General features: G+C 42.5%; 1 protein-coding gene across 3 annotated transcripts in view; it reads left to right on the top strand.

Annotated features, from left to right (window-relative positions):
* The first annotated feature begins 1,760 nt into the window (after nucleotides 1-1,760).
* SLF2 (SMC5-SMC6 complex localization factor 2) overlaps nucleotides 1,761-22,663 on the top strand; it is a 43,793-nt gene continuing 22,890 nt past the window's right edge. Inside the window, exons 1-7 of one of the 3 annotated variants that reach the window (XM_081192228.1) lie at nucleotides 1,761-1,794; nucleotides 13,363-13,406; nucleotides 14,915-15,546; nucleotides 17,860-17,917; nucleotides 18,565-19,526; nucleotides 20,682-20,761; nucleotides 22,009-22,113. In XM_081192228.1, coding sequence (XP_081048354.1) covers nucleotides 15,103-15,546; nucleotides 17,860-17,917; nucleotides 18,565-19,526; nucleotides 20,682-20,761; nucleotides 22,009-22,113 — 1,649 coding nt within the window. In that variant the 5' untranslated portion in view covers nucleotides 1,761-1,794; nucleotides 13,363-13,406; nucleotides 14,915-15,102. Of the gene's footprint in view, nucleotides 1,795-6,155; nucleotides 6,260-6,356; nucleotides 6,575-13,362; nucleotides 13,407-14,914; nucleotides 15,547-17,859; nucleotides 17,918-18,564; nucleotides 19,527-20,681; nucleotides 20,762-22,008; nucleotides 22,114-22,663 lie in introns of those variants that run through there. The other 2 variants (XM_081192227.1, XM_081192226.1) reach the window with 2 other exon arrangements.

Genomic DNA, 22,663 nt, shown 5'->3' with positions numbered 1-22,663 from the left:
CATCCAGCTTGGTAAAGAATTCAGAACACAAAAGCTTTGCACATTATTTTGTGACATTTTAGTTGGCCTAATCAAGGTGTTGCCCTAAAATGTATTTTGGAATTTGGACGGATCCCTTAATCCCTGAACTGCTGCATCTCTGTGACAAGGTCCTGGATCCCTATTTACTGGTTCTGCAACCCACCCCATGGTGACTGGACAAAGGCAGGAAAGGGCAGATATCATCTTCAGCTGCTACCTCAGCTAGTGCTATTCCCCTTCCTGACAAGTTACCTACAGGTTAGACTACTGCAGTGTGCTCTCTATGGAGGCTTACAGCCCTTGAAAAGCATCTGAACAATTCAAATTGTTATGTATTGAAGTTCTCACCCTGGCCACCAGGGGGGAATTGTTTATATACCGGTAGTTTTCACTCAGGTCCAGTAAGTTACGGTAATTTAGGCAGGAAACCCTGAGCTGTTGTTACAATGTTGACAGCCGGCTGCCTATAAAAGCAGGCCTGCTGAGCTGTTTGCTGTTCAGTTCAGTTCCACTTTACTTATAAAGAACTACAGTGGTACCTCGGGTTACATACGCTTCAGGTTACATACGCTTCAGGTTACAGACTCTGCTAACCCAGAAATATTACCTTGGGTTAAGTACTTTGCTTCAGGAGGAGAACAGAAATCACACGGCGGTGGCGCGGCAGCAGCTGGGAGGCTCCATTAGCTAAAGTGGTGCTTCAGGTTAAGAACAGTTTCAGGTTAAGAATGGACCTCTGGAACGAATTAAGTATGTAATCAGAGGTACCACTGTATGCGTCGTCTGCTATGTCCACCCACTACTTAATACAAATGGTGCAAAGATGCTGCCGCCAAATTGCTGGCTGAGGTCAGTTGTTTAGGACATAATACATCCAACTTGCGCTGGTTACCTGTTAGTTTCTAGGCTCAAGATAAGGCACGAATTCAAACCTTTAAGGATGTAAACAGTGGTAACTGGTTACCTTAGGGTCTGTTTTCCGTATGTACCTTTCTGTATGCTTCATTTAACATCTTGAGGGCTTGCTCCTGGTACTATTCTTAAATGAGATGGGAGGCAGCCATGAGGAACAAGGCCTTTTCAGCTGCAGCACCCAAGAGAGGTTTGTCAGGCCCTGGCACTATTCTCTTAGGTATTTGGATCAATACCTGGTTGGTCCAGAGGTTTTTTAAAAAAATATTTAGTTCTTGTCCTTTTGACTTTGATCTTTTAGTGCTATTATTTCTATGATATATGTTGTTTTGCTGGTTTTTAATTTTGTTGCCATTTTATATATTGAACGTATGATGTTTTATTATGTGAGCTGCCCTGAACTCACATAATGAAAAAGCAGGATATAATTTATTAAATAAACATAAATTATTCTTCCTCTTTATCTTACCAGAGTTTGGATACTTACAGCCAACAAATAAGTGATTTTTTTATTTTCCTACTAATGCTATACTAGCACCAACCCTATTCAGTGCTAGCAATTAAGCACCATTTAGCTGCTGTGCAATGGACAGCCTTCTTTTGCTACTGCTCTGGGAATTTCAAACTTTCTGCACCTTTGTTTAAAAGTTCTAATAAGGGAGAAGTTCTGTCTTGTTTCCCACCCTCTTACGGAACAGACCTGAGTTGTGGTGATTTTTCTTTAAATTTCTAACATATTCGTAGTGTCAGCTTGTCAAGTGTGGATAGGCAAATCAGTATAAAGGTTCTCATGGCTTCTGTGCCTTTAAATAGAAGCCTTCTGCTGCTAACGGTTTCCTGTTGAGTAGAGTGGCAGCACTGGTGAGTCGTAGCTCTTCTTAGTTGCCCCTTTATGTTAGTCCCTGTTTTTTTTGGGGGGGGGGTATGGTGTGTGTTTTAATTATAATTTAATTTATCGTATACAGTAATATTGTGATAGAAAAGCCTAAAAGAGCTCAATGGGGAATTCAAAGTTGGGTGCAGGCACTTCCCTATGTCTCAAAGTGTTTTGCCAGGCTCCATTAATTTACTGGTACTCTTTAACAACCAGCTAAAGACTTTTTACTTAAAGTGCTTCTAGGAGGCCCAAGTTCAGCCTTATTTTTAAATGTGCCTTTTAATACTGGTTCTTGTTTATGAGCTTTATTTAAATAGATAAATCAACCTTATATGTTGCTTTTGGGGCATTTTATAAAGAAACAACTAACATTATTTATAAATAAAATGAAGTAAAGTTTGTACAGTTATCAAGAACTGTTGTCATTCAATGCTCTTCTTTAAGGGAGAGTATAATTACAGAATGCGGTTGCTAAGTAGCCTTATGCTACTCTCTAGTGGCCAAGCTAGGAGGTTTACAGAGGTGTAAGCAAAGAGCAACCTTATGAAGAGTATGTACAGTATTTAAATAATTCTTAACAGTCTCTCAAGGCTCACTACCCTCACGTGACTGCTTCCAAAATATTTTGACCCATAAAAACCTCTCAATTACAAAATTCCATTAACTTAAAATTTCTGGCACAATTCTTTTAGTCATTTTGGCTAAAACACCACTTTTTTATTGTTATTTTGGCTTCATTATTTCTATGCTGTTACCTCTGTGATATATTATTATTTATTAGTAATAATTTTCTATACCCCATCCATCTGGCTGGGTTTCCCCAGCCCCTCTGGGCAGCTCCCAACAGATTAAAAACAGAATAAAACATCAAACATTAAAAACTTCCTTAAACAGGGCTGATGTCTTTTAAAGTCAGATAGTTGTTTATTTCCTTGACATCTGATGGGAGGGCATTCCGCAGGGCAGGTGTCACCACCGACAAGGCCCTCTGCCTGGTTCCCTGTAACCTCACATCTTGCAGTGAGGAACCAACAGAGGGCCCTCAGAGCTGGACCTCAGTGTCTGGGCTGAACGAAGGGGGTGGAGATGCTCCTTCAGGTATAATGGGATGAGGCTGTTTAGGGCTTTAAAGGTCAGCAGCAACACTTTGAATTGTGCTGGATTATTTGTAGTTTCCGGGTTACCTTAAAGGTAGTCCCACGTAGAGCACATTGCAGTAGTCCATGTAGTCCGTATATGTTATTTGGTTGGTAATATTTGGTTTAAATTTTTATATTCAATGTTGATGCTTTATAATGTGAACAGCTGCTCTGAATTTATGTCAGGAAAAAATGTGATGTACAGCTTAAATTGTTTAAGGAAATTATTTTAGGAAGTTCTGTCAAATAATACAGCTTTTTGGGTGTAAAGTACCATTAGTTAAGCTGAGTAGCTTGATCGGCCTAGACTGGGGCACCTCTAGTCTGCAGACCTAATTAGACCCACCATGCCTCATTTAGTGGCAAGGCTGTTTTGGCCAAGCCAGGCCCACTGCCCTATACCTAACAGCACATATGATGTCAGTTGCAGGGCAAGCAAATGTGTAGTTGGGCCAAAAAGGGGATTGTATGCACCACCAGAAAATGGCAAAGCCCAGGGCTTGCACAAAACTGCTCTGAGGTCCTAATCACTTGCTGACAGTGTTTATCCTGAGTCACAATGTGGTTTTAGAACTCTGAGGTCAACAGTCAATATGATTTTCTCACTGCACCAGCTGTAGGAGAAAGGTCTACCAGGTTTGCATGTTGAGCACACTGTGTTAAGGAATTGAGTTGTGGGCAACTTACACCTGCCAGGAGTTATGCCTCAGTGCTTTCTATATGCTCTGAGTCAGGAAGGTTTTGGGCATCACATGGCAGGACAGAGTCTCAAACAAGGATGTGCTCTTCCATACCCACTGTTAAGTTGTGGGTAGACATAGCAGATGACACAGCGATTCTTCCAAAGCAGCTCTTTATTTATAAGCTGGAACAGAACTGAACAGCAAACAACTCAGCCGGCCTACTTTTATAGGTAGCCAGCTGTCAACATTGTACCAACAATAACCCAGGGTTTCCCACCTAAAATAACTGACGTGGACCTGAGTGAAAACTACATACCGGTACACAATACTCCTGGTGGCCAGGGTGAGAACTTCAATACATAACACCCACATTCCCAGCACGTTCAGCCTTCTATCTCGGTGACGTCTATGCTGGCTTGGTCATGTCCACAGAATGTAAAATGGCAGGATCCCCAAGCATTTGCTTTACAGGAGCTGGCTTCAGGCATTAGGCTTATTGGCGGACCAGCTCTGCATTACCAAGGTGTCTGCAAATGTGACATGAAGGCTGGCAACATTAACCCTGCTGTCATCTTTCAAAGATGACTTCAGTGCCTAGACACAGGCAGTCAGGTGGTATAGCCACAGCAGTTACTAGACTAGGAATGACTGCTGGGAGAAATGCAGAGAGAAGAAATACCATGGTGCACCTGTAGCACTGGATGCCTTCATCTGCCCTGCCTGCAATAAAACATGTCTCTTCTGTATTGGTCTCTATAGTCACAGCAGGTGCTGTAACTCTCTGAAGGGGCATACTTCCTTTTTCTCCCAAGACACACTGATGCCAACAGCAATTGCTGGTGCTTGCATAGAGCCCTTGTGGCACTTTGAAGTGGGGCTTCAAAATGCCATGCAGTGTGCTTATGCCCAAATGAGTTAATTTCACTGTGCAGGTGAAAAAGGATTACCCCACACCACAGTGTTCAAAACTCCCATTGTTCTAGGTGCATTTTGTGACAGGGAATTTCATTAGCATGAGCTGTTTCTGAGCTCGGCGCAGTACTGCGGCTAAGATTTCAGATAAAAACTGCAAAATGGAAGGAAAGGAGGACCTTTTCTGCCTCCCCACTTTCAGGTATTTTCTGAAGACTGAAGAAGAGACCCTCTTAAGAATATTAGGGGGTGGGCAGGGGAAGGACTAGATCATGTGAAAAATGAACATAATATTTTAGCTGCAGTTCATTCATTTTCAGCTTTGTATTCTTGTTATGAAAAAGTTTGTCTAGGCATTCTGTTGTTGTGCCCATAACCTAGGTTTAAGGTGCCATTTAGCTCCTAGTTTTCATATGTTTCTAACACTGCACTGACATCAGATGATTTGCACATGGGTAGCCTTGTCTACCTGTCAAACTTGGCCTGCAGGGGATGGGGAAGGTAAGGATTCAGCCCACAGGCCAGAACCAGTTCAACAGCACTGGTGTAAGGCTTTATGTGTTAATATAAGCACCCTGAATTTGGCTTCATAGCATGTTGACAGTCAGTGCACCACCTTTGGAACTGGCGTAATATGTTGTTACTTTTTTGGCTGCACAGGCCAGATCCTCATCTGGGTTGGCCAGTTTGACAGGTAGGCAGGACCACTCAACTTTCAGTTGACTGACATGACAAAGATGCCAGGTGATTTGGTAGTCTAGTTGGGACTTCAAAGCACCTCACAGGCAGCAGGGTACAGTACTGTTAAAATGGACAGAAAAAGACTGTTTGAGCAGGGGTTTCAGTGCAACCCCCTTCCTGATAAGGAGCAGGTTTGTAATGAATCCTGCTCATCAGCTGATGATTTGGTATGTTTATATCTTAAGTAGCTTTTATTATATTGAATTGTTATGCACCACTTTAGTAGTAATAGTTATTCAGCTTATATCCCACCCTTCCTTTCAAAAGAGCACAGAGCGGCAAAGGTATAAAAACCTCTGAATCTGAATCGACATTCATTTTAAGTAATTACTTTAAGCAGAAAGTGAGAGTGCGCTGAGATGGATGCTGTGTGACCTACTCCTGCAGCTCCTTCCTCAGGTCAGTCTTGCCTGCTTGGGCAAGTGGAGGACGGAGATTCATTTGCTCTTCTTGAGAGAAACAGCTAAGAGGATTGGGCTCAGAGTGAGGGGGCAGCAGCTGTTATTCTTTATTTCCACTTTCCCCGTTCACTGTCGCCTTACGGCTCTTGGGCAGTTGAGCATGGAGCGGAACCTGGCCAGAACTCCACACAAAAGAAAACATGGCAATCCAGCGTGTCTGATTTGAGTTGATGGACTACACAAGCGCAGAGCCCGGCGTTCAGACAGTATCGTCTTACTCGTCTTAGTCTTATTACACCAGAAACCGACTGCCCGCCCCGCGTTGCTTCCACCCGCGCGCGACAGCATCAACTGAGCTTCGGGGTTCATCCCGTCGGAACGCGAGAACAAGCGGTCCGCGCGCGCCTTTCTGCTGGCCTATCACAGGCGCCGCGCGCCTGAGGCGCCAACGGCAACGCTTCCCCCCGCCCCCCCCTCAGTCCCGCGGGAAGGAGCCAGAAGCAAATTGCATAATGGGATGGGGAAACCAGTGGCTCGTTTTTGAACGCCGTCCGTCCCGGCAGCCAACCCGAGGTAGCTCCTGTCTTTCCATCCCGCCCCGTTCTGCCACGGCAGCCTATGGAGGGGAGGGCTCTTCCCTGAGCTCCGCCAATCCCAGCGCCGCCTCGAGAATTCCCCGCCCGGCCTTGCCTCCTGACCGGTAGTGCCGTGCTATGGAGTACGGAGCGCTCGGAGAGCAACGTCGGTGCCTGACAGAACCCACAAATCGAGGCGGGCTGCGGCGCCCGGCGGGGACATGACCCAGAACCTCAGTAGCGGCTCCCCCGCGGGCACCCCCAAGAGCCACAGTAAAGCGGCGGGCCGGGGAGACTGCGCCGGGGGTGGCAGGTACGGCAAGGCGGCGGCGGCCACAACAACAACAACTCCCACCAGGCAGCGTGTCGGACGCGGGGGCGAGGCTTCCTGGGTGCCGCGGAGCGGCCTGTCCCACGCACGTGCCCGACGTGGGTTGGTGGTGGGTAGTTATGAGGCGGGAAAAGGGGCTTCAAGGCTCCCCGGCGGGGGTAGGTTGGGGGGGGGGTCTCGCTTGCGAACTCTGCTCTTGTAAAGAAAATAGCCTGCAAATATAAATTGCCATTAAGTGGAAGACTGGCTGGGCTAGAACCTTCACACCCTGAGGCGCTAGATTTTTACTTGCAAGGACTTTTCTTTTTGAGGGGCAGCAGGGTGGAGCCATGTTAGTTTGGCGAGGGGGCCCTTCACAGTATGTCATTCGGTGGTGGTGGTGGGTTGTTGCACTTTCCGGGCCCGGAGAAAACAGAAGCAGGACAGCGCCTTGCTAGAGGTCCTCACTTGCCCTCCTCCTCTTGGGGAAGCGACAGTGAGGATTCCCAATTGTTTTGTGTCGTCTCCTACTTGCTTGGGTTCTTGCTGTGGGGAGCTGCCGTAACTTGATTAATTAATCCTCCCTATCACTCTCCCCCACCATTCTGCTTTGGGGGAGTGGGGCAAGAAAGTGAGTTGAGGCTGCTCTTTGCAGTCACCTCCTCAGGTACCAGGACCAGAAAGCATCATAGTCCAGCCACAGTCTGCTTATTCTGTGTGAGCAATAGAGTGATTAAGATTGGTGTCATTAACTCTTGCTGTCATAAACTCAGATATATAAACTAATCGCCAAATGGCACCTTAAACCTAGGTTATGACTGCCACAACAGAATGTCTAGGTGCCAATCTTTTTTAAACAATGAGCCTTATTCGTAGCTGTCAGCTTTTCCCTTTTCTTGCGAGGAATCCTATTCGGAATAAGGGAATTTCCCTTTAAAAAAGGGAAACGTTGACAGCTATGGCCTTATTGTTTTCATTATTTTTCATTTCATTTCTATACCACTTTATATATTAAAGAAAAAAATCGAAGCGGTTTACAACACATTAAAACATCAATTGAAACAACCCAGAATAAAACAAATTTAAGCTTCAAAGAAAACATTTCAGATCCCTCTCAAAGTGACATTTTGCTTTCCCCAGAATTATTTATCTACTTAATTTATATAGCTGCCCCATAGTAGAAGTACTCTAGGAAGTCAGTGTACTGTAGTGGTGTCAGACCAGGACCTGGGAGATCAGGGTTCAAATCCCCACTCATTCATGAAGCTCACTGGATGATCTTGGGCCAGTCACAACTTCTTAACCCTACCTCACACGGTCGTTGTAGGGATTAACTGAGATGGGGAGGTGAACCATATACTCCTTAGAGAAAAACTTGGGATATAAATGCAGTAAATAAGGTCGTTTGCTTACCTGCTTAAGAAAGCTAGACAGGCCAGACAGATGGAGATGTCAGTCACCAACCTGGCAATTCAGAGATCTCCACAGGGTTGCAGTTGGACCAGCGCCAGTCATAAAACGTGCCTGGCTAATTTCGGACACTGTTTTTCATTGCTAGGTTGCCCAAAGAGAGAAGGCAGGTAGGCAAGCACCTTGCCATTGTCAATTAGCCACATGATTTTCGGGGTGGGGGCAGCCACTTCTGCTTTGCTGCCTATTCACTCTAGGTAGTAGTTCTGGGTCTGATTCCCACTCCTCTCTGTCCAGAGGGAGAGGGCAGACTAAGGAATGGAGGGAGCTGCTCTTTTGAACTACTGTTTGTTTACCTGGGCTGGGGAGGAGGAGCAGGTGCTCCTGTCACCACAGGCAAAGCTCCAGGGGACCTTTCTTTCTGGAAGCTGATTGGAGAATGGCACTGATAGACCATCCCAAGATGCTGAGACTTTGGCATGTGCTGTACAGTACTACTCCACTCCCCGTGGGAAAGCATTAAAAACAGCATTTCCTACCTGTAATCTGAAGAGGTGCAACTCCTCTACCGCCTCAGGGTCCCTCTTCCCAGCTCATACTGAATGTGCACACAGATCCACAACTGTCCTTTGGGATCAGTCATTCTTAAGTTCTACAGCTCCTGTCACTCAAGTCACAGCATTTTTAGGATGAGTATAGTGACAGATAGAAACAAACCAGGTGGAACTCAGTGAAATATTCTAAGGCAAATTGTATGTTAACAAGGGGCCAGCCAGATATTTTTGTGCACTTGCAAGCATGGCACTATAAGGGTGACTGCTTTACTGTGTGTTCATAAGCCCTTGTACTCTTTATTAGAAGTGTGTTACTAACTTTTGTCACTTAGTAGCTGTTGATTGCAATACCTAATAGAATTCCATGCATCTTTTACAAAGCCATCCTGTAATCTTCTAACAGTCCACAAGATAATTTCTCTTCAAAACCTATGAAATTGTTTGATAATGATGGAAATCATGCACAATGTTTATAGAATTAAGTATGGTGTGAAGAAAGAGGGATAGAGGGATAGAGATAATACTGGACTCTCCCATAATACCAATGCAGCTGAATATTGGAAGATTAAGGACAGACAAAAGAAAGTAATTTTCATACAGTACAGGCCGGCCGAGAAGAGGTTACTGGTATATGAGGAGGCCCATAGCCTTCTGAGGGCTCAGATGTTTTAACCTGGGCTGCTAACGTTGCTGTGGTTATTATGAGATAACCACAACAAATATTATTGGAATACACTGCTTGCCCCCCCCCTTTTAACAGTTTTTAATATTGAATTTATTCAAGCATGGACACCTGAACTTTGTTTGCTATACAGTGGTACCTCGGGTTACAGATGCTTCAGGTTACAGACTCAGGTTACAGACTGTGTTAGTAAACACAGAAATAGTACCTTGGGTTAAGAACTTTGCTTCAGGATGAGAACAGAAATTGCATGGCGGTGGCGTGGCAGCAGCAGCTGGAGGTCCCATTAGCTAAAGTGGTACCTCAGGTTAAGAACAGTTTCAGGTTAGGAACGGACCTCCGGAACGAATTACCGTAAATTCTTAACCCGAGGTACCACTGTAAATCTAAAATCGGTTTTGACCTCCCCTCTTCCATCTGAAATACCACACCTGGTTTTGTACTGAATGTACTGTAGCATTGCTAGCCTAAGATTAATTAAGGTAAAGGTACCCCTGCCCGAAGGCCAGTCGTGTCCGACTCTAGGGTTGTGCGCCCATCTCACTCTATAGGCCGGGGGCCAGCGCTGTCCGGAGACACTTCCGGGTCACGTGGCCAGTGTGACGAAGCTGCTCTGGCGAGCCGGCACCAACGCAACACACGGAAACGCCGTTTACCTTCCCGCTAGAAAGCGGTACCTATTTATCTACTTGCACTTTATGGGTGCTTTCGAACTGCTAGGTGGGCAGGAGCTGGGACCGAAAGACAGGAGCTCACCCCGCCGCGGGGATTCGAACCGCCGACCATGCGATCGGCAAGCCCTAGGTGCTGAGGTTTTACCCACAGCGCCACCCGCATCCCAAGATTAATTAACAATGACATGTGCCTTTCCAGCTGTGTGACAGGCAGATGTTTGTCTCTTGGTGCTGTGCTGCCCGCATTGCAGCCACACCAGGCAGACAGATGGATGTTAAGTGTCAAATCTGGTTTCTAGACATCTCTACTGCCTCACAAACAGCCGTTTCCTGTTGTGAAATGTGACTGGTACCTGACTAATTTTGAATGCTGCTTGAAAGAGGAAAAACAATGTAGACAATGTGATTTTTATTACTGGGAAACTCTAGTTAAGAGTGTAGATTTTGAGTTTCCCAGAGCAGCTGGCTGGCTGCATCAGGAAGGAGGGAGGTCCTTATCAAATGAGGTAAAGGCTATTGAGGAGGAGTGATCTTCTTTACATAGGCATAACACTCCCTTCCTGGAAAGTGAAACTAATCTTGCACATAGAGGTTGACTGCTGCAAAGAGTCCCAAAGAAAGCTGAATCTAAAACTATGAATTCTAAACCATCAGATTATCAAAGGCAGTCAGAATGAAGTTGGTGAGTTTCTTTTGAGTTTCTTGACACTCATAAGACATGGGAATTCTGCCAGAATTAATGTTGGTTAGAATTTTTTTGGAGAAGTATGATTTAAAGATTCCATTCTTACTATTGAAAAAGCTGGATTAAATTAGCAATATTATTATTATTATGCTGCCTGTTCTTATGCTTTTTATTACGTTTTTTTAATGCTCTGTAAAATGTGTTTATAATGCTGTACACTGCCCTGGGATCTTTTGATAAAGGACAGTATATAAATTTAACTATCAATAAATCAAAAACACTTTATACACCTGCAGGATATGGAAGCAAATACAGATTTAGTTCATAGTTTTCACTGTTTGCACTAAATATAGTGAGCCGATTGAAACCAAATCCTTCGAAGACAGAGGTCCTATGGCTAGGTCGGGATAGCATAGGGATGAGGGACCAACTCCCTTCTCTTGCGGGGGCCCAATTAGTGCCATTGCCTTCCATTAAGAGTTTGGGTGTAATCCTTGACGCCTCCCTTTCCATGGAGGCGCAAGTCACAGCAACAGCCAAGGCGACATTTTTCCACCTTCGCCGCATCAAGCAGTTGGTCCCTTACCTTTCCCGCCCCGACCTGGCCACAGTGATCCATGCGACAGTCATCTCCAGGCTTGACTACTGTAATTCGCTCTACGCGGGGCTGCCCTTGAAGCTGTCCCAGAAACTCCAGCGGATACAGAATGCTGCAGCGAGGCTCCTCACGGGGTCTCTGCCATGGGAGCATATTCATCCAGTTCTTTTCAAGCTGCACTGGCTCCTGGTGGAGTACAGGGTCAGATTTAAGGTGCTGCTTTTGACCTTTAAAGCCCTTCACGGCCTAGGACCCTCGTACCTACGAGACCGCCTCGCCTGGTATGCCCCACGGAGAGCCTCAAGGTCCATAAATAACAACACCCTAGTGGTCCCAGGCCCTAAGGAAGTTAGATTGGCTTCAACCAGAGCCAGGGCCTTTTCAGCACTGGCCCCAACTTGGTGGAACGCTCTGTCTCATGAGACCAGGGCCCTGCAGGATCTGATTTCTTTCCGCAGGGCCTGTAAGACAGAGTTGTTCCGCCTGGCCTTTGGATTGGAGCCAATTTGATTCCCTCCCCCCCCCTTTTTCTTTTTTCTTTTCCTTCTCCTGCAATGAGGCTTCATTTTAATATTTTAATGTTCCATTATTTTAATGTTGTATTTTATTTTTGTTTTTAAGTTGTAATCACTCATCTTGTTTTTATTATTGCTTGTAAGCCGCTCTGAGCCCGGCCTTGGCTGGGGAGGGCGGGGTATAAATAAAATATTATTATTATTATTATTATTATATGCTAAATTAGATCACTCTCCCAGACATCAGGAAATTTTCTAGTCCAAACTTAAAAATTGCTAATTTTGCTAGGATTCAACCCACGTAACTTGCTTTAATCTGAGTGCTGAGCCCCAAAAAAGTGCCACAAGGCAAAAGCAGATTCAAAATTCTAATAATTACTAGCAAGTCATGCTTAGTTCTGAATGCTTAGGGCACTAGAAAGAAAAAAGGAGCTCGGGTTCTGAGCTGCAATGACAATCTGTGGGTCTTAAGTGAAGATGTGGTGTTAGAAAACAAATGTAACTTCTGGAGCTAAGTAAAAGTACAGTGTGTGCAATAACTGATTTGACTTTACAGTGGTACCTCAAGTTAAGTACTTAATTCGTTCCGGAGGTTTGTACTTAACCTGAAACTGTTCTTAACCTGAAGCACCACTTTAGCTAATGGGGCCTCCTGCTGCCGCCGCGCCGCCGGAGCACGATTTCTGTTCTCATCCTGAAGCAAAGTTCTTAACCTGAAGCACTATTTCTGGGTTAGTGGAGTCTAACCTGTAGCGTATGTAACCTGAGGTACCACTGTATCTTGAAAGTGTTGAGTCAATTCCCGAAGAGTATGCCAAACAGAATTGCAACTGTACCACAAGAAAAAGTAAAGACAATTAATCGGACCTTGGGTTCAAAGTATCTGCCTATGGATGAGGCTTCCATTTGCATGATTCACTGTTCAGGCCTTCTTGCCGGGCGGGGTAATTATGCCACATCTCTGTATTGTGTGTGTTTGGCTCAATCAGTCAATTCCTGACATTCAGACAAACCACAGATAACATGGCTCTGGAGGAGGCTGCTAGAAAGTAACCAAGGTCAGAGCATGGAGGAGGCTGACAGGAAGGAACCAAGGCCAGGAGAGTGAACTATGCAAAAACAGAGAGCAGCCTCCTATAAATGTAAGCTGATTCTGCTTTGATGCACACTCTAGGCTTGCCTCCTACACACACACACACAGCATGCAATGTACTTTTCTTACTCTTACAAACCTCTTACAAGTTATTACTTGTGCATTGTTTTTCAGGTGTAATAGTAAAGTGTACCTCCATTACTGGAAGTCTGAGAAATACTAGGCTAGACTCTGCAGGTGTGGATGCAGAGGCCCTGTTCTGTATCCACATCACTATGCATTGAAGGTGGGATGCAATGAACTTTTTTTGTGTGTGGGGGGGTATCTGATCCCATTGTGGATGTTCAGTTTGTGACATGAGTAGGAGTGGTTCTGTGAATGTGAACAGAAGCTGTGGTTTCAATAGTCTGATTGCCAAAAAGGCTTGCCACTGCATGACACCAGATTGTCAATACAAAATGCTATCTGCCCAAACATATTTAGAATCTATCCTTTTGACTTGACCTCTCATTTGATATACAAGTTAAGCAGTATGTTTGTATAGGTAATATTTTCATGAACTTGTTTTTTCCTCTTATAGGAACTGCTCTATTCTTGACTACTTCAAACCATCTCTAAATCAAGGTAAGCAAATCTTTCTGTTTATAAAATGTCTAGTACAGTATTGAGCTGTGGAGCTCACCACACATTACTCTTTACTGTGAAAAGCATGAATTCCTGTATAGGTGAAAATTGCACAGTTCTGATTTATTGCATGTCTGGAAGCAACTGCTCATGCATCACATTCTGCCAGGCTCCCTTTTTACCAGGCAGAGGAAGGGGCAAATTTCATAGCTGGTGACAAGTCTCCCACAGTACTGGGAATGAGATCATGCCATGCATTCTCTTGATTTGGATACCTTGGTTAATCCCTGGCAGTAGTTTCACAGCCTTGTGTTGATGGGCAGCAGACTTCTAAGCACTGGGCATGTCTATAATCTTGTTCACATCAGGAAGTGTAAGCAATGTGAAGCTTATTAAACATGAAAATGAACTACCAGACATTTGAATTGCATTTAAAGTGTCTTTACTTTTCAAAAATCCAACAGATTTTTGGAGTGATTTGATTGTTTAGGTCAAGATTACAATGAGAGCCACTGCAGTATTTGGATGAGGATGATTATGGTGTTACCAATCTTGATTGCTATTTACCGGTATTAATGTTTGTTTAACAATTTGTTTTTAATGGTTGGAAACTTGAGTTTTATTTTTAAAAGTTTGACCTAAACCAGTCATCCCCATTGTGGTTTCTTCCAGATGTTTTTGGACCACAGTTCCCTCCCTCCTTGATCATTTGCCATGCTGGCTGGGGCTGATGGGAACTGGAGTCTAAAACATTTGGAAGTTTCTAGGGCGGAGAAGTTGATCTATGCTGTCTGGTAGGATCTATTCAGGTTATTCTTTGCTTCTCAATGACATGATGTGTGTTTGTGTGTGTGTGTGGGGGGTCAAGCTAGCCACAAGCCTTGGTTTGGACATAATGTGAAGCCAGCTCTAGTTTGTTTTCTTCCCAGCGTGGCAACAGCAGGAGCGACTTTGGAACTTTTGAGCAGCATGCAATAGCACTGTGCTCATAGTTTAAAATAAACCATGGTTTAATGCAGGGTTCTTCAAACTCGGCCCTCCAGATGTTTTTGGCCTACAACTCCCATGATCCCTAGCTAGCAAGACCAGTGGTTAGGGATGGTGGGAATTGTAGTCTCAAAAAACATCTGGAGGGCCGAGTTTGAGGAAGCCTGGTTTAATGTGTTGTGTGAAGCAGTTTTGAGATTCTGGTATTTTTTTACTAGAGTCAAACCTTGATTCCTGAACAGCTCCGTTTTGGAACGTTTCGGCTCCTGAATGCCGAAAACCTGGAAGTAAATGCTCCGGTTTTCAAATGTTTTCCAGAAGCCGAACGTCCGACATGCCTTTTGTTTGAGTGTAGGAAGCTCTTGCAGCCAATTGGAAGCCGCGCCTCAGTTGTTGAACATTTCGGAAACTGAATGGGCTTCTGAAACAGATTACGTTCAACAACTGAGGTTTGACTGTACTAACTTTCTGCTTTGTTCAGCATTTGTTGATGAAGACAGAACTCTGTTAATGTTTTTCAGAAAAAAGAAATGGGAAAGCTGGGCTTTCAGTCTCGCATACGGAGCATCTTAGAAAAAGCATATTATCTCCAAAACAGAAGAGAAGGAAGAAGCTGCCAATTCCACCACCCAATCGGAGTCCTATAATTGAGGCCTTTCTCAGAGGTGCTAAATCTGAGAAAAAGGACTGTCCAGATAATGGAATTTTTATGACATCAAAGGTTTTGCATTCCAAAGCTGTTGCTCGGCAACTCTTCACAACAGATGGATCCTCAGACTGTTCTTTCATATTAAAAGATAATATATGCACAAAAAACCTTGAAAAGAATGAAATATCTCCTATTCGAACAAGGACACCATTAGTAGAAAATAGTAGAGAATGTAATATGGATTACATGGAACTAGACACAGCTGGTTCAGGCTTGACTAAATGGGCTTCAACAGCAGAAAATGACAGTTTGAAAAAGGATAACCACACATACTATCAAAAAATGGGTTTGAAGATACCACAGTTTAGCCCAATTAGTTCTTCATCCCAGTTGTTGTCGGAAGTTGTTTGCAGGGAGAGACAAGTGAAGGAGAAAAAGATGCTATCTAAGCAACAACCTTTTGACTCCGTAAAGAAATCCTTGGAAGTTAGCTTTTCTAACCAGGTATGTTAAAGGGGGTAATAAATACCAAAGCAATGAAGTTTTTAAATGATGTAGCATTCACAGTATTATCCAGTTATGAAATAGTAAGTATACCTTGCTGCTCTGGTCACTTAATATTTAAGTTACTGTTTGGGGATTTTTAATAATACGAACTTTGGGGCTCCTTTAAGCTATATGCAGTCTTAAGATTTGGAAAGTAATGGGCCTTGATGTGGCATTGCCTTTATTTTAGCAAGGGTGCTGCCTCTTTTATTTCAGTTTCATGCTAGTTTAAGTATGACCAGCCTCTGCATTTTCAAGGCTGCTGTACTCTCCAGAAAGTTGTCAGGAAGTATGTATTGCCACACAAACTGATTTCACACATAGACAGTTAAAGTCTGTTATGGCTATTAACTGTGGACAGACCAGGAATCCCCTTTAAAAACAATCTTACATGTTTGCTTAGGTATGCCTGAGGCTGTACTTGGTAGTTGCTCTTGGAACTATTATGGGATGACTTAGCACTTACACAAGTACCAGTCTGGGGTGGGGGGTGGAGAGACTCTAGCTGCTACCAACTCATTCATCATTTACATCCAAGTGAGTGTCAGTTCTGGGTATCCATAAATAATCAAGAATCTACTGACACAAGCATACGTTACCAACCCAGTACTTGCCTTTTACATTACATCAAGCATAATGTCCAGAATTTAGGAAGGCTCTGTGGATTGGTCAGAAAACTAGACAGGGCAAACAAAACATTAATGATCTACTCAGCAAAACTAACTTCAGGTATTATTAAACACGCCTCCCCAAATAAAATTGCATTTCTGCCTACTACTATTTATTTGCCATAGAAATTATGGAGATTAGGAAACAATAGTGTACAAAGAATCTAGTTACCTTGGCTACCTTACTGTTTGGAAGGTTGTAACTGTCTTGGTTCATATCATTTGCATGTGAAAATGTGCATAAGTTTACATTTTTCCTTAAACGCAACATGAGCTGTCAGAAACTTAAAGGTCAATTATCACAGCAAACTTGGCCGGTTATGCTAAAATGACCTGTGGATGCTTCCACATGATAGTTTATTGTAAACACAGTGTTGTTCGTGCTAGGAAGCTTTTTGTGGTGTCCACATGATGTCATAAAAAAAGTTGGATTTTCCCTTTCAGAAATTCCATGAGTTATGTAAAATGAATGGCCTGCATTTGAAGTCAGTGCTGGTGTGAAAGCACCTTAGCACTTTTTTGGGGGGTGGGTAGTTTTTCATGAGTGTGGTGTTATCACTCTGCCATTGTGTTTCTGGCAGCCCAAATATATAAAAGTTATAAAGAAAATGGCTGTGTTTATATACAGCCATAATTATGAAGCATTTGCCTTATCTCTGCCATTTAAGTGGTTAGACACATCCTTCCTGCTCTGGGGATGAAGAGATGTATGAACCCTATAGTATTGTCTTGCATTAAATAAGCCAGTACTATGAGGATCATATGTATGCCTACATCCTATTTACTGGAATCACATAGGCATATGAGAGAGCCCTGGCCACATGAGAGGGAAACAAAGAGCATGGTGTATGATTACTGCCAGGTAGTTATTTGCAGGGCCACATATCAGCGTTCATTTTTAGCATAAGGGCAAAAGAAATCTATTTTAAGTTTAGGCGTTTCATTTTCAAAAATGTGGCCATTTTTACGTATTTGGGTCTTCTGCTGTTCAGCAGTCTTGCACATTTCCTTCAGGTCCATGTGTGGAATCATGCTCTATACCTCCTCACAACTATCACTAGAAGCAGATATCAGGCTTTCTTTATTCCACAATACAAGCAGTAGTTTGAGGGGTATGAAATAATGGAGTGAGCTCTGAAACCGATCCTCAGTTATCAGTGTGCTTGCTTGGGCTGCCTAAAAGTAAGAGCATGCAAAGGCAAGCAATAGTAGTTATAGCTGAAAAGTAAGTACTAGAGATCCATCTATAGCTCCTGCCTTCATCAGATGTGAGGAACCATAGGCCCTCCAGCTGTTGCTGAACTACAGCTCCCATCATCCTTGGCCATGCTTGCTAGATCTGATGGGAATTGTAGTTCAGCAACATAAAAGGCCATGTAAGTTTTCAGGTGACCTATGCCTGTCATTTTTAGCTTCATTTACACATTCTAAAAGAAAAACATGTGAAATATATTTTAGGGTCCCATGACTGCAAATGAAAATTTTCACTGTCCCAAATAAATAGTTGTGGTGGTTCTTAAGAGTTGAGTTGTTTGCTGTGCCCATAAAGCAGTAATACCGTTTAAGGCATTGTCAAATATTTTTTGTCTCTGCTTATTTGTAGGATACCAGAGGTCTCTTAACAAAAAGATCAGACTCTACTTCGCGGGAATCCTCCTCAGGTACGAACATAACAGCTAATGATGTAAAAGAATTGGAACAAGTAGCTTACTGCACTGTAGTATCTCCCCTATTGATGGCTCCAGTTGTAACTAATTTACATACAGTAATCCAGTGCATATTTACATGAAAGTAAGTTCCATTATGTTCAGTGGAGCTTGCTGTTAGGTAAGTGTGCGTAGGACTACAGCCTGAAGAACTCTTTATTTTCTTAAGATGTTCTAAATCAGGGGTAGACAATGTGGTGATGCCCTCCAGATGTTGTTGGACAAGGCCAACAAACAATTCTGGTCAACAGTACCCACCGATATCATGGGCCCAGCTGGCAGTCTAGATTAATAATCATACCTTTGATCCCGAACGCCTTGTGAGTCTAAAGTTTTGGTTCCTGAACTCCACAAACCTGGAAGTGAGTGTTCAGTTTGTGAATGTTCTTTGGAACCTGAACGTCCTTTTTGGCGTTTCTGAATGCTTTGAAAGTTGAATGGACTTCCGGAATGGATTCCGTTCGACTTCCGAGCTACCACTGTCATCCCTTGGAACATTCTGTTACATTGACATTCTAATCAAACAGAACTTTTTCAATGATGTACCACTATTTTAGAGGCCTTGCATTATATAATAATTTTAGTTCATTTTCATTTCACAGCTGAATCCTCTTCAATGCAAGCTTCAGAAGCAGAATTTCCTTCAGGATGGGACTCTGATAAAATGATTAACATGAGAAAAAGCCAGACCTGCCCATCAGTACACCCTGACTCAATACCTTTGTTGGGAGTATCAAAACATAAAGAATATTCCAGAAAACAAAAAAGGAAATCTTTAGAAACGGATTTGAAAAAATCAAAGAAGTCCAATGTACAGAGGTTTGAAAAACACAATTTTAGTAGTTCACTGGAAAAACATAATTCTGACTGCTCAAAAAACAGAATGTCTCCTCTTGTTGACTTGCAGGTAGAGGTTATGACTCCACCTGGCAGTAATTTGCCTCTTTCAATAGAATATATTGATACTGAAGAAAATGGATATAACAGTATGGATACAACAAACAAAGATTGCCAAATCCAAATTACAGATGCTAAAGAGAGTCAGTTACAGACATTCCCAAAATTTTATTTAGAAAAGGTGCTTCCTTTGTTTAAAAAAATAGACTATAAATCCATTAAATGTCAAGAAAAAATATTTTCCAAACAGTCAACAGAATCTGAATCACGCATTCGGCATAATAGTTCAAGTGAAGCACTGAAAAGGACAGTTCATCCGCCTCTCACTTCTACTTTACCTTCAGAAAATAATTCTGAGCACCCTGTATTATTGGGAGGTAATGTTCTGTCATCAGAAGATTTGGATTTTGGCACCATCTCTAGCTCTTCATCCGATTTAAATGAAGGTTCCAACCCAAGGGCATGTATTTTGAACAGAAAACCAAGTCACTTTTGTGATAGTGATGTTGAGACCTCTGACAGCAATATGGACAGCAGTGATGAAGAGATTCTCTTGCCACTTGACCAAATACTGGCCCAGAGTGCCAGACCATCTGCAGAAAACCCAGAACAGAGAAATGAAGAAAGTGGTAAAACAGACACCATGAGTCCATCACAGAAGATTCCTGTAAGTGGTTAAAAAGCTCATCTTAGTTTAGGAAATCATTTGAATGGTTCAAATGTAATTATCTGAGGCTAATAAGCCATGCTGTATCATGTGCTTCTGTGCTTACTCCATATTTCTCCTTGTGCACTGGGCTTCAGCACTTTTATTCTTGTTTTTTTTAAAAAAAACAAAAACAAAAAACCTCAAATTCCTGTTGCTTCCAGCTGGGGAAACTTATCTAAACTCTTATAAACCAGGCTATGAAACCCAAGAGGAGAGAGCCAAGAAGTGAGCTTGCAGGCACAAGTCTTGTTCTCAGGTTGGAGAACCATGGTCTGGGGTAACTGAACTGGGCTGTTCTATCTGTGTCAAATGTGAATTTCTCTTGAAGACTGGTATTTTATAGCACGGGTGGGAAAAGTCCTGGGCAGTTTTCCAGAGTTATTGTCAGAAGTGGCACAAGTAAACACAAGCTCATTCTGGTTTAATGTTTCAGTTTCAGAAGGAGTACTGTTCTAAGGGGCTACTCTTACTTTGATATCTACAGTGGTGTTGGTGTGTACAGTTAGGATGGATACTCACAGGAATATAGCAGTCATGCAGAAACCTTGTTAAATGGGTATTATGACATGTTGAGAAGTCACAGCTGCTGTTTCTGCTACCTGAGTGTATGCCCTTCCTCTTTACAAACAGAAAGGCTATGTTATATTTTCTCAAGTCTGCATCCAGGCTTGGTTCATGTGTTTTGGTTACCTTAGCTCCTAATCAGAGCCACAGACAGATGGCTGAGTTAAGTGGACATTTCTGAAAAAAAGTAAATAAGTCAAATTAGCTCAGATCTCCATCAATTTTCAGGAAATAGAAAATATCCCAGGAAAATTGCCAATTCAAAATCTTCCAGAAAATCTATATTACTAGAGAGAGTTTGTATTGCCCATGTGAAGATGGCACCTATCTGTTTTATTGCAGCTATACATTTTGGGAACCTGTGGTGGTTTCCCAGCTAAAAAGAAGCAGTGTGGTCTTTGCAATAGAGGATGTACCACTTACATACTTTTTGTATTTTTCCTAGTTTCAATATTTTCCTTAATCTAAATGGTGATTGAGAACATGCAAAGTAGTGGTAGCTAATGGAACAAAAATACTTGTATTTTTAATTTTCACTCTTTGTTTCAGCTTTTCACACCTTCTGTTAAAAATGGCCATTACATGAATCACCTGGAGGATATCTTGAAGGAGAAGGAAGCATTCAGAAGGTATGTATGCCTGTGTGTTTCCTATCCCTAGTAATGCAATTTAGGATCACCCTCCATAAACATTATGTTGAAGAATGATACAATCCCCTTGTTGGTATTGCCTGCAATGAATATACTCACCTTTCACTTAGTAGCAGGCTATTTCCCCCCATATATGCCATGAGAAAAGAGTTGAAGTTACATAAAATTAGCATTGTTTGTTTAGTTTTGCACTATGAAAATCATCTTCTAATCCATCAGAAACTAACGGATAAGTATCTTCCTATCTGCAAGGGTCCCCATTTCTACCTTAAGTTAGTCTTTTTTTGTAGTTGTCTTCATTTTGAACTTGTTGAATTTAAAATATGAGATGGTTTTCAATGCATCAAGACATAATTTGATGAAAGCCATGAAAACACTTGTTCTAGAAGCCTGCTTAATGTTACAGGGTTTCTAGTGGTTACTAGGCTTCTTCAAATCTTATCAGCCTTAAAAAGCGGGAATATTTGAAGTTAGTTCCTCACATGCCATCTACTATTTCCATCCACCATTCTCTCCTCCATGCCATTGTAGCAGAGATCCTATTGACTGTCCTGACCTTTAAAACCTAGACAGCCTAAATTTGCTGTTTCCTATAGGGAAAAATCAGTGCTCAAGTATCAGTGCATGTGGATCTGTTCTGGTTCTAAAAGCCTACACTTTTATGACCAGAAGAGAACTGTGCTGCAGCTGCCATAGTGCTATGTTGCTTTTTTATGGTAGTATGGAGTTACATGAGAACTGGTTTGAAGTTTATAGGATCAGGAAAGGTATGTAAGATAGTACGGCTACATCAACAAATCATTGGCAGTGGAGAGAGAGGGAGCTAGCATGCCATTTAACTGGTCCTGGGGCAATTGGCATTCATTGTAATTGCTTGGTTGGTTGAATCCTGACCACTGATCATGCTCTGCTGTGGTTGATGGGAGTTGTAGTCCAGAACATCAGGAGGGTACCACACTGTCTACACCGGCTTACTGCAGAGTTTGTACAAAGAATACATATGAATCTATTGATTCCTTATGAAATAACATTTTAATAGCAAAAAGGACATGTCAATGAATTTTAGCAATTTGCTCTATGTTGCTTTTCCTAACTCCAGTAACAAACAGAAATACTAGGTGCCTGTTTATAAGAGAGGAAACATGCCAATATTTAAACTTGCTCTAAGATGTGCTGTTATAATCAGAGGCCAAGGTTCTTTTTAAACACCCTTATCTGCATTACAGGATAGATGAACTAGAGAAGCAGTTACAGCAAGTCAAATGGGAAGTTCCAATAAATTGTCAACATGAAGAAGACTCTGATGATGGTGAACTGTCTGCAGAACACAGGTCTTCTAATTAATCCTTTTCTTGTGATTATACTCAATGAAATACTGTTTGTCTCATTGACCACTGTAATCTACCCTTCTACTGGCTTTCCAAAAAAATTCTTGGATTTCTCTCTAGGGTCCACTCTTATTCATCATTTATATCCTGTATACATGATTGGCAGTTGTAGTGTTAGGCCATGGCCTGGTTCAGATGATTTACTGTCATAAATCATGTTTCAGCGTGGTTATCAGGAACCATCAGAGCAAATCTCTGGGTCTTGTGCTCCCTTCCTCCTCCTTTGTGTTTGAGATGATGAGTGAAAACTTTCACTTTAGTTCAAACCATAGTTCTGCATTTGATAAAGACTTTAAGAGATAGTGGTTTGTTTAAAACAAATCAAATCTCATATCATATCCTGGTTTATCTAACTTTGGTTAGAACAAATCCCAGTTCAATGAGTTCAGAAGTAACCTAGAACTGTGGATTATTCTAAAGCAAAAAAGGACTTTGTAATCTCCTGCGCAGTGGAGGAGAGGGGAGTGGGATCATGTCCAGGACTTTCTATGTG

This window comes from Podarcis bocagei (assembly GCF_964188305.1).
Source record: "Podarcis bocagei genome assembly, chromosome: 4".
In the NCBI taxonomy this organism is placed as follows: Eukaryota; Metazoa; Chordata; class Lepidosauria; order Squamata; family Lacertidae; genus Podarcis; species Podarcis bocagei.
The sequence above is the reverse complement of the archived record's forward strand: the minus strand, read 5'-3'. Positions and strand labels throughout refer to the sequence as shown.